This window comes from Nomascus leucogenys, chromosome 4, assembly GCF_006542625.1.
Source record: "Nomascus leucogenys isolate Asia chromosome 4, Asia_NLE_v1, whole genome shotgun sequence".
Classification (NCBI taxonomy): Eukaryota; Metazoa; Chordata; class Mammalia; order Primates; family Hylobatidae; genus Nomascus; species Nomascus leucogenys.
Window position 1 is genome coordinate 47383911 of NC_044384.1, and position 12293 is coordinate 47396203.

At 39.4% G+C, this 12293-nt stretch overlaps 1 protein-coding gene across 2 annotated transcripts in view; it reads left to right on the plus strand.

Annotated features, from left to right (window-relative positions):
* The window catches only part of GAREM1 (GRB2 associated regulator of MAPK1 subtype 1), a 218292-nt gene that overhangs the window by 71128 nt on the left and 134871 nt on the right, over nt 1–12293 (plus strand). For both annotated transcript variants that reach the window (XM_030810607.1, XM_030810608.1), the window contains exon 2: nt 8380–8520. In XM_030810607.1, the coding sequence (XP_030666467.1) occupies nt 8380–8520 (141 nt within the window). The remainder of the gene's footprint in view (nt 1–8379; nt 8521–12293) is intronic.

Below are 12293 nucleotides of genomic sequence, written 5' to 3' on the forward strand. Positions count from 1 at the left end.
GTCCATGTGTTCTCATTGTTCAATTCCCACCTATGAGTGAGAACATGCAGTGTTTGGTTTTTTGTCCTTGCGATAGTTTGCTCAGAATGATGGTTTCCAGTTTCATCCATGTCCCTAAAAAGGACATGAACTCATCATTTTTTATGGCTGCATAGTATTCCATGGTGTATATGTGCCACATTTTCTTAATCCAGTCTATCGTTGTTGGACATTTGGGTTGGTTCCAAGTCTTTGCTATTGTGAATAATGCCGCAATAAACATATGTGTGCATGTGTCTTATAGCAGCATGATTTATAATCCTTTGGGTATATACCCAGTAATGAGATGGCTGGGTCAAATGGTATTTCTAGTTCTAGATCCCTGAGGAATCGCCACACTGTCTTCCACAATGGTTGAACTAGTTTAGAGTCCCACCAACAGTGTAAAGGTGTTCCTATTTCTCCACATCCTCTCCAGCACCTGTTGTTTCCTGACTTTTTAATGATCACCATTCTAACTGGTGTGAGATGATATCTCATTGTGGTTTTGATTTGCATTTCTCTGATGGCCAGTGATGGTGAGCATTTTTTCATGTGTTTTTTGGCTGCATAAATGTCTTCTTTTGAAAAGTGTCTGTTCATATCCTTCACCCACTTTTTGATGGGATTGTTTGTTTTTTTCTCGTAAATTTGTTTGAGTTCATTGTAGATTCTGGATATTAGCCCTTTGTCAGATGAGTAGATTGCGAAAATTTTCTCCCATTTTGTAGGTTGCCTGTTCACTCTGATGGTAGTTTCTTTTGCTGTGCAGAAGCTCTTTAGTTTAACTAGATCCCATTTGTCAATTTTGGCTTTTGTTGCCATTGCTTTTGGTGTTTTAGACATGAAGTCCTTGCCCATGCCTATGTCCTGAATGGTATTGCCTAGGTTTTCTTCTAGAGTTTTTATGGTTTTAGGTCTAACATGTAAGTCTTTACTCCATCTTGAATTGGTTTTTGTATAAGATGTAAGGAAGGGATCCAGTTTCAGCTTTCTACATATGGCTATCCAGTTTTCCCAGCACCGTTTATTAAATAGGGAATCCTTTCCCCATTTCTTGTTTTTGCCAGGTTTGTCAAAGACCAGATGGTTGTAGATATGCGGCATTATTTCTGAGGGCTCTGTTCTGTTCCATTGATCTATGTCTCTGTTGTGGTACCAGTACCATGCTGTTTTGGTTACTGTAGCCTTGTAGTATAGTTTGAAGTCAGGTAGCGTGATGCCTCTGGCTTTGTTCCTTTAGCTTAGGATTGACTTGGCGATGCGGGCTCTTTTTTGGTTCCATATGAACTTTAAAGTAGTTTTTTCCAATTCTGTGAAGAAAGTCATTGGTAGCTTGACGGGGATGGCATTGAATCTATAAATTACCTTGGGCAGTATGGCCATTTTCACGATATTGATTCTTCCTGCCCATGAGCATGGAATGTTCTTCCATTTGTTTGTATCCTCTTTTATTTCGTTGAGCAGTGGTTTGTAGTTCTCCTTGAAGAGGTCCTTCACATCCCTTGTAAGTTGGATTCCTAAGTATTTTATTCTCTTTGAAGCAATTGTGAATGGGAGTTCACTCATGATTTGGCTCTCTGTTCGTCTGTTATTGGTGTATAAGAATGCTTGTGATTTTTGCACATGGATTTTGTATCCTGAGACTTTGCTGAAGTTGCTTATCAGCTTAAGGAGATTTTGGGCTGAGACGATGGGGTTTTCTAGATATACAATCATGTCATCTGCAAACAGGGACAATTTGACTTCCTCTTTTCCTAAGTGAATACCCTTTATTTCCTTCTCCTGCCTAATTGCCCTGGCCAGAACTTCCAGCACTATGTTGAATAGGAGTGGTGAGAGAGGGCATCCCTGTCTTGTGCCCGTTTTCAAAGGGAATGCTTCCAGTTTTTGCCCATTCAGTATGATATTGGCTGTGGGTTTGTCATAGATAGCTCTCATTATTTTGAGATACATCCCATCAATACCCAATTTATTGAGAGTTTTTAACATGAAGCATTGTTGAATTTTGTCAAAGGCCTTTTCTGCATCTATTGAGATAATCATGTGGTTTTTGTCTTTGGTTCTGTTTATATGCTGGATTACATTTATTGATTTGTGTATGTTGAACCAGCCTTGCATCCCAGGGATGAAGCCCACTTGATCATGGTGGATAAGCTTTTTGATGTGCTGCTGGATTCGGTTTGCCAGTATTTTATTGAGAATTTTTGCATCAATGTTCATCAAGGATATTGGTCTAAAATTCTCTTTTTTGGTTGTGTCTCTGCCAGGCTTTGGTATCAGGGTGATGCTGGCCTCATAAAATGAGTTAGGGAGGATTCTCTCTTTTTCTATGGATTCGAATAGTTTCAGAAGGAATGGTACCAGCTCCTCCTTGTACCTCTGGTAGAATTCGGCTGTGAATCCGAATTCTCTGGAATTTTTTTGCTTGGTAAGCTATTGATTATTGCCACAATTTCAGAGCCTGTTATTGGTCTACTCAGAGATTCAACTTCTTCCTGGTTTAGTCTTGGGAGGGTGTGTGTGTCAAGGAACTTATCCATTTCTTCTAGATTTTCTAGTTTATTTGTGTAGAGGTGTTTGTAGTATCCTCTGATGGTAGATTGTATTTCTGTGGGATTGGTGGTGATATCCCCTTTATCATTTTTTATTGCGTCTATTTTATTCTTCTCTCTTTTCTTCTTTATTAGTGTGGCTAGCAGTCTATCAATTTTGTTGATCTTTTCAAAAAACCAGCTCCTGGATTCATTAATTTTTTGAAGGGTTTTTTGTGCCTCTATTTCCTTCACTTCTGCTCTGATTTTAGTTATTTCTAGCCTTCTGCTAGCTTTTGAATGTGTTTGCTCTTGCTTTTCTAGTTCTTTTAATTGTGATGTTAGGGTGTCAATTTTGGATCTTTCCTGCTTTCTCTTGTGGGCATTTAGTGCTATAAATTTCCCTCTACACACTGCTTTGAATGTGTCCCAGAGATTCTGGTATGTTGTGTCTTTGTTCTCGTTGGTTTCAAAGAACATCTTTATTTCTGCCTTCATTTCATTATGTACCCAGTAGTCATTCAGGAGCAGGTTGTTCAGTTTCCATGTAGTTGAGTGGTTTTGAGTGAGTTTCTTAATCCTGAGTTCTAGTTTGATGGCACTGTGGTCTGAGAGACAGTTTGTTATAATTTCTGTTCTTTTACATTTGCTGAGGAGTGCTTTACTCCCAACTATGTGGTCAATTTTGGAATAGTTGTGGTGTGGTGCTGAGAAAAATGTATATTCTGTTGATTTGGGGTGGAGAGTTCTATAGATGTCTATTAGGTCCGCTTGGTGCAGAGCTGAGTTCAATTCCTGGGTATCCTTGTTAACTTTCTGTCTTGTTGATCTGTCTAATGTTGACCGTGGGGTGTTAAAGTCTCCCATTATTATTGTGTGGGAGTCTAAGTCTCTTTGTAGGTCTCTAAGGACTTGCTTTATGAATCTGGGTGCTCCTGTATTGGGTGCATATATATTTAGGATAGTTAGCTCTTCTTGTTGAATTGATCCCTTTACCATTATGTAATGGCCTTCTTTGTCTCTTTTGATCTTTGTTGGTTTAAAGTCTGTTTTATCAGAGACTAAGATTGCAACCCCTGCCTTTTTTTGTTTTCCATTTGCCTGGTAGATCTTCCTCCATCCCTTTATTTTGAGCCTATGCATGTCTCAGCACGTGAGATGGGTCTCCTGAATACAGCACATTGATGGGTCTTGACTCTTTATCCAGTATGCCAGTCTGTGTCTTTAAATTGGCACATTTAACCCATTTACATTTAAAGTTAATATTGTTATGTGTGAATTTGATCCTGTCATTATGATGTTAGCTGGTTATTTTGCTCGTTAGTTAATGCAGTTTCTTCCTAGCATTGATGGTCTTTACAATTTGGCATGTTTTTGCAGTCAGGGCTGGTATCTGTTGTTCCTTTCCATGTTTAGTGCTTCCTTCAGGAGCTCTTTTAGGGCAGGCCTGGTGGTGACAAAATCTCTCAGCATTTGCTTGTTTGTAAAGGATTTTATTTTTCCTTCACTTATCTTAGTTTGGCTGGATGTGAAATTCTGGGTTGAAAATTCTTTTCTTTAAGAATGTTGAATATTGGTCCCCACTCTCTTCTGGCTTGTAGAGTTTCTGCTGAGAGATCTGCTGTTAGTCTGATGGGCTTCCCTTTGTGGGTAGCCCGACTTTTCTCTCTGGCTGCCCTTAACATTTTTTCCTTCATTTCAACTTTGGTGAATCTGACAATTATGTGTCTTGGAGTTGCTCTTCTCGAGGAGTATCTTTGTGGTGTTCTCTGTATTTCCTGAATTTGAATGTTGGCCTGCCTTGCTAGGTTGTGGAAGTTCTCCTGGATGATATCCTGCAGAGTGTTTTCCAACTTGGTTCCATTCTCCCTGTCACTTTCAGGTACACCAATCAGACATAGATTTGGTCTTTTCACACAGTCCCATATTTCTTTTTTTTTTTTTTTTTTTGAGACGGAGTCTTGCTCTGTCGCCCAGGCTGGAGTGCAGTGGCACAATCTTAGCTCACTGCAAGCTCCGCCTCCCAGGTTCACGCCATTCTCCTGCCTCAGCCTCCTGAGTAGCTGGGACTACAGGCGCCCGCCACCATGCCCGGCTAATTTTTTGTATTTTTAGTAGAGACGGGGTTTCACCGTGGTCTCGATCTCCTGACCTCGTGATCCGCCCGCCTCAGCCTCCCAAAGTGCTGGGATTACAGGCGTGAGCCACCGCGCCCAGCCACATAGTCCCATATTTCTTGGAGGCTTTGTTCGTTTCTTTTTACTCCTTTTTCTTTAAACTTCTCTTCTGGCTTCATTTCATTCATTTGATCTTCCATCACTGATACCCTTTCTTCCAGTTGATTGAATCGGCTACTAAAGCTTGTGCATTCGTCACGTAGTTCTTGTGCCATGGTTTTCAGCTCCATCAGGTCATTTCAGGACTTCTCTACACTGGTTATTCTAGTTAGCCGTTCGTCTAATCTTTTTTCAAGGTTTTTAGCTCCTTTGCGATGGGTTCAGACTTCCTCCTTTAGCTTGGAGAAATTTGATTGTCTGTAGCCTTCTTCTCTCAACTCGTCAAAATCATTCTCCGTCCAGCTTTGTTCCGTTGCTGGTGAGGAGCCGCGTTCCTTTGAAGGGGGAGAGGTGCTCTGATTTTTAGAATTTTCAGCTTTTCTGCTCTGTTTTTTCCCCACCTTTGTGGTTTTATCTACTTTTGGTCTTTGATGATGGTGACGTACAGATGGGGTTTTGGTGTGCATGTCCTTTCTGTTCATTAGTTTTCCTTCTAACAGTCAGGACCCTCAGCTGCAGGTTTGTTGGAGTTTGCTGGAGGTCCACTCCAGACCCTGTTTGCCTGGATATCAGCAGTGGAGGCTGCAGAACAGTGAATATTGCTGAACAGCAAATGTTGCTCCCTGATCGTTCCTCTGGAAGCTTCGTCTCAGAGGGGTACCAGGCCGTGTGAGGTGTCAGTCTGCCCCTACTGGAGGGTGCCTCCCAGTTAAGCTACTCGGGGGTCAGGGGCCCACTTGAGGAGGCAGTCTGTCCGTTCTCAGATCTCAAACTCCATGCTGGGAGAACCACTACTCTCTTCAAAGCTGTCAGACAGGGACGTTTAAGTCTGCAGTGGTTTCTGCTGCCTTTTGTTCGGCTATGCCCTGCCCCCAGAGGTGGTGCTCTACAGTGCTTATTCCTCTTGCATAGCACTCATCATAGCTTCTCTAATGTAAAATTACATATGAACCCGCCTCACTCTCAAGAATGACTTCTTGAATGTAGGGACCAAGTCTTCTTTATATTTTTGCCCACTCTCTCATTGCCTTTTGCATAAAAGATAAAAAATGTTTGTTGGATAATGAATGAATGTTTGTTGGACTGGTTAAAAATAAATGTGTAAACTGTCCCCTGTTCTATATAATCCTGATCTTCTTACCCATTACTTCCCCCACCCAGCATCTCTCACCTTCGAATGAATTTGTAATTTAATAACTTATTTTTGTTATTGGTATTGGCTGTCTTCTCCCTGTTGAATAGTCAGTGCCCTAGGGCAGCGATCTTGGGTTTGTTCACCAGTATGTGCCTAGCACTCAGAACAGTGCTTGTTGTATTGGTTGAGTGAATGAATGAAACTTGAAGCCAAAGGTCAGTTTCTCCCTGTTCTTTGGATTATTGTCAGTGGTTTTCAAGGTAAGGGACATTGTGGCATTGGAAGAGCAGGAGAGAGATGGAGAGAGACCCCAAAGTCAGCTTCTGCCACTTACTATGCTGTGCAGCTTTGGGCAAGTTTCTCAACTCCTCTGAAGTTCATTTCATAACTTTTAAAGGTTAATATAACTTGCATTACAATATTTATAGAAGGATTACATTTTAGAGGGAAAAAAGCATGCCATAAAATCAGTAGCTTATGTGTCCTGATCACTGCTAATACCTGCTAGAACTGCTACACACTTTCCATTCACGGTGCGTCTCCACATCCACCCTGTGCAGCAGGGCCTGTTGTATTAATAACTGCTTCACAGGTAAAAGGAGGAGGTTCCTGCCCAAGACCACACCGTGGTGGGTAGTGGAACATCGCTTGAGACCAGGTCTGTGGGACTCTAAACCTGGTGCTTGTAATTCTCGCCTACTGTGCATATGCTCAGCAGGGGACTGCATGATTTCTCCTTTGGAGCAGCAGTTCTAAATTTTTCCTTCCTGTCCTAAGGTGGTTGAGGGACACAGGGGCTCATGAGTACCACTGGCCCCCAGGCAGTATCTTTCTGAAAAAGCTAGGCCACATCCTCTCAAGAGGTGATGGGCAGCATAGTCTGGTTTGAAAAGTCCCCCCAATGAATTGATTCTCCCCCTTCTGCTAATGTACCTCCACTTCCAGATCTGTTTTTCTCTCCCTGTCCCCTTATAAAGTTTTTTAACTTTTTGTATTTTGTACTATAAAGTATTCCTGCATTAAGACTGTTTTAACCTTTTTATTTTATTTCATTTTTTATTTTTTGAGACAAGGTCTCACTCTATTACCCAGGCTGGAGTGCAGTGGCACAATCTCAGCTCACTATAGTCTCCACCTCCTGGGCTCAAGTGATCCTCCCATCTCAGCCTCCTGAGTAGCTGGGACTACAGATATGTGCCACCACACCCGACAAATTTTTGTATTTTTTTTTGTAGAGACGGGATTTTACAATGTTGCCCAGGCATGTCTCAAACTCCTGGACTCAAGCGATCCTCCCACCCGGAGTGTTGGGATTATAGGCATGAGCCACCATGCCAGGCCAAGACTGTTTTAAAGATTGTTGCATTACTGTTTCGGAAACAAATTACAGTTTAAGTTGGGATAGCAGTCTCTTCTATTTATTGAAAAAGTGCTGAAACTTTTAAGAATTTTTGAGAGATCTACAAATGGCATTTCAAAACACACAGTTAAATCACTAATAACTTAATTACTGTAATATAGTGTCAAAATAAGGAAGGCTGTTTTCTGTACAAAAAATTAGCCTTTTCAGGTATTTTCATTGAGCACTTAAAATTACTAAACTAGGATTAATGGGATGGATTATTTCAGCATCTAGAAAAACATCTTTTAAGTTTCAGGGAATGAATTTCTCTTTTGAAATAGTTTGTCGTCAGTTCAAATGCCAAAAAGTTACTTCAGAAAATATTAAAATGAAAAGAAATTTCATTTGTATGCTATAAATCATTATTTTTAATTGATTGGGAAGTTTGGTAGGAGGCCAGAGAAAATTGGCAAACGTAAAACTTAAAAGGTGAGTATTTAATTTCAAGTACTCTTTCAACAGAGATAAGATTATTTATTTTTGTAGCTTTATTGTAGTGATTAAATCATAAGCTTTCAATCCATCTGACCTAGCTTTTAATCCTCACTTTTCAGTTTATTAAATCTGTGAGCTTAGACATGTTAACATTTCAAACTTTGATTTTTCTCACCTGTAAAGAAGGAGCATTACCTTTTACCTACCTCCTAAAGTTATCTTATTACATGAAATAGTATATGCAAAACATCTAAACGGTACCTAATGTATCCCAGGCACTTAATAAATGTTGTATTATCATTAAAATATAATCATTTAGGTATAATGTGATATTTGAATAGCTATTTGCAAATGAGTGGGAAGCATTTCTTATGGGCTTCTATGTACAGTTGTCAGCTTGATGTGGAATACCCTTTTTTAAAAAAAAAAAAAACCAATTCAGAGGTAAACTTTATTTCATCTTGGGATGAACCATCAACTTCTGCATTAGTCAAGTTTTAACTAATGAACTTTTATTGCAAAGTATGGAGAAAGCAGATTATGAATTCTAAGTTTCTCATATAAAATTGTATTTCCTAGGAGAGTGCGTAGAAGGGCTGCGGGAAAATGACTACCTGCTGATTCATTCCTGCCGCCAGTGGACCACCATCACTGCCCACAGCTTGGAGGAGGGTCACTATGTCATTGGGCCAAAGATAGAGATTCCAGTACATTATGCAGGTAAGACTTCTCCAAGGGCCAAGACGAGGCAGCGAGAGAAAGGGGATGTGAATAGCCAAACTTTTCCTCTAAGAATTGTCTGTAAACTAGAAAGTAGAATGACTTAGAGAATCAAACATTTGTGTGTGGTTATCGATCAGTGAAAGCTCAGATTCATTTTGTTAGAAGTATTTCTAATTAATGCATGTAGTTAAATGGGGATTCTTGTTAGGTATTTATAAGATATAAATTTTACAAATAAAACACCTCTATTGTCTTGGAATTAAAATCAATACATGTAGCCAACCTCGGAGCTGCAGGAGGTCATGTCTCTGAGGAATCCTGTATACAATTTGAACATTGCTTTTGTGAATGACTTTGTGAAGATTTCACAAGATTCCGTCTCACAAATTAACATTGTGGTCTGGTTTTAAAAGTATTGGATTGGTAGTTCATATACCTGGATATGTCTCTCCTTTCAATAGGCATTTAGATTACAGGCAACTGAGATGCCCTTGCTGCTTTAGTTAAATGAGGGTAATACCTGCCTTCTCACCTCACTTTGAACTTGACTCAATGCAATGGTGCCATTTAACTGATTTTTATTGAGTATATTCTGTGTGCCAGTACTGTTCTAGGAGGTTAGGATACATCTAGTGGCTTAAATAAGCTTTAAATAGTGATAGCTTATAAATGCAATAAAAAAAAAACTTAAGTGACCATATGCTTTTTCCGGCACTTATAATACATTATATAAAGAATCTTAGCCTTTTCTCTATTACTGTTTAATATTTTCCAAGTCTGTTCAGACCTTAATCAACTAACCATAAATTGCGTAGCCCTAGACTGCCATTGTGTTTTCGAATAACCCCTTTACAATGCCCAGAGAGTTATTATTTGGAAAAGGGACCTTACTGTATTCCCACTGTCTAGACACAGCAAATGGTATTTGTTTGATGAATATTTAATGAATGAATGAATAGTTTGGTACCATTTTTGATTCCTGGGAATCTTCAATTGCCAATATGACCCAGGGATTACTTCGCTTCTCAAAAATCCTTCTTACTCAAAAAAATTATAAGAAAGACAGAATTTCTCTGGCCTAAAACTTTGTCCTCTAGAATTGTATTTCCTAGCCCTAAGAGTAGCCTTCATGGAAAAAGGGAGAAATGTATAGTTGTAGAAAGCATTACATCTGTTAGATCGTAACTCAGGCAAATGGGACAGTTTTCATAGGGGCAGAGAATGAAACAAACCCCTTACCCTACCCATTCTCTTGTCAGAAGGGTTCCTACTAGTGGTGAGATGCATGCTACTTTTGGCAAGTCCAAATTCTGTTTCTGTCTTTGTGGAAAACTGGAAAGAAAGGTAAATTGCTACATTGCTTCATCCTATATACTTTTACCTAATCTGCTGTATTCTATGAGGAAATTACGTTTTAGTCTTTCCCCCAAAATCACTGTGAAAAGCTCTGTCAAATCAGTCTTCCCAAAAGAGTGCCCTCATCACTTCCTCAAACCCCCTTAGAGACTGCATCCTGCCTCTAGATTCTTTGACTTGTTGTTGAATGCCTTCCAGAGGCTGGTTCTAATCTACTTCTCCAAACTGATCTTTTCTACCCCGAAGAGCGAACCTCCCACTCTTGCTATATTAGGCATCTCACTGTTTCCTGAACATACTAGACACTTTTCCATTTACACAGTCTCTAGATGGCTGGAGTTGCCTCCCTCAGCTCATCATTTCATCAGGAGGGTGCAGCTGTCCTCTGCAGCACCATGTGGTCTCCTGATGGGTCCCATTCATTTAGCACACGTCCTCAGTCTTCATTCAATTACCTTTTCCTGTGTACACACTCACCAGTTGGACTGTACAGTCCTTAACAAGTTATACCAATTCTAAAAAAGACCTGAAGCCTTTGGATCTGTACTCAAAAGAAAATTCTTTGTGGCTATGGGTGTTCGACTCGGGGATCTCAAACTTGGTTATACATTGGATTCACCTGGAGCGCTTTAAAAAGACTGATGTGGGGTCCTACCTCCAGAAGTTAATTGGCCTGGAGTGTTGGCTGGATATCAGAATTTTAAAAGCTCCCCCGTGGTTAAAATATACAGCCAGTGTTGGAAACCCATTATTCTAGAATGAGCATCCACAATGTGAGATAAGATTTCCTGAAACACGCACAAATATTTGTAAATATTTTGGTGTTTGGAAATTCTTTTTAAAAATACCATCCAGCTTCCATTGGAAAGAAAGATGTGATATTGTTGAGCAGCTTACTTTTGATCCATAAGGAAGATGACGGATTATGTTGCAAATGATACATTTTAAAAAAATGAAATTGAGGTGCCAAGACTAAGAGGAAACATGGGCACTAAGATCATATCATTCAACAGAAAGGAGAGGAAATATATTAAAGAAAGAAAAGCTTGAAATAGGACCAAATAGTTCATGAGATCATTTGCCATTAAACAAAATAGAATGAGTGGCTGGTCAGGAGTGTCTAAATGTTCTAAGCTGTCTTCCTGAATTTTTTCAACAAGAAGTTTAGGTAGAAGTTTTGAGGTACAAATAGATTCCAGCTGATCATTTTGTTTTGGGTTTCATATCTTAAGATAGCACCATGAAACTTGCTTTACAAAGACAAATTTAGTGATTTGGTAGTTGTTTTTTTTTTAAAAAAATCGTATAAACTAACAGGTAAATAAGAAGGCAGTGTGGTTTTATAAGTGTTTTTTGTTTGTTTGTTTGTTTTGAAACAAGGTTTCACTCTGTCACCCAGGCCAGAGTGCAGTGGTGTGATCATGGCTCACTGCAGCCCTGGACTACTGGGCTCAAAGGATCCTCCCACCTCAGCCTCTTGAGTAGCTGGCACTACAGGCTTGTATCTGGCACCACGCCCAGCCAACTTTTAAATTTTTTGTAGAGACCAGTTCTCGCTTTGTTGCTGGTCTCAAACTCCAGGTCTCAAGCAATCCACCTGCCTTGGGCTTTCAAAATGTTGGGATTACAGGTATGAGCCATCACACCTGGCCTGGGAGTATGTTTTGATTACAGTGTAAAATGGAGACCCATGAGTCTTGATATGATTGATCATTTCAAGGTTATAGTGTATATATTTTGTCTCCAAGAATCTGTTTATTGCCAAGTTTAGCCCTTGGAAGAAAGAGAGCATATAGTACATTGTGGAGACCAAAAATCATTTATGTCTCCCTAGCTTATTTGTGCTCTACTTTTCATAGAGGAAACTGTTGTATATGAATATTTTACCAATTTTTCAGAATTTCATCTAGGTTGAAATGAATCTCACATTCTTTGAGGACAGTTAATAAACAGTAATTAAAAATGTTTAACAGAGTAGTAAAGCCTACCTGCTTTGTAATCAAACAACCTAGTTTGATTTCTCATTCTGCCATTATCTGTCTATATTACTTTGGGCAAGTTACTAAACCTCTTTAAATCTTTGTTTCCTCATCTATAAAGTGAAGATAATTATAGTGCCTTCCTCTTAGCGTAATTGTGAAGATTGAAAGAGAAACACCTTTCAGAGTGTTTACCACTTAGTAAGCCTCCATAAATGTTAATGGTGATGATTATGATCATCTTAGTAACTAAATGTTTCTAAGGATTTAATTCTTTATCCTGCACTACTAATTACAAGTTGAATTACTCTTCTCTTCATTCAAGCTAGTTGAATACTGACACCCCTCAATGTTATTTGGGCTACTGTCTTTTTGTTTTGCTTTTGTAATTTTATTTTGAAGTTGTAGTAGTATAGTTTACTCCCTTGTGCCATT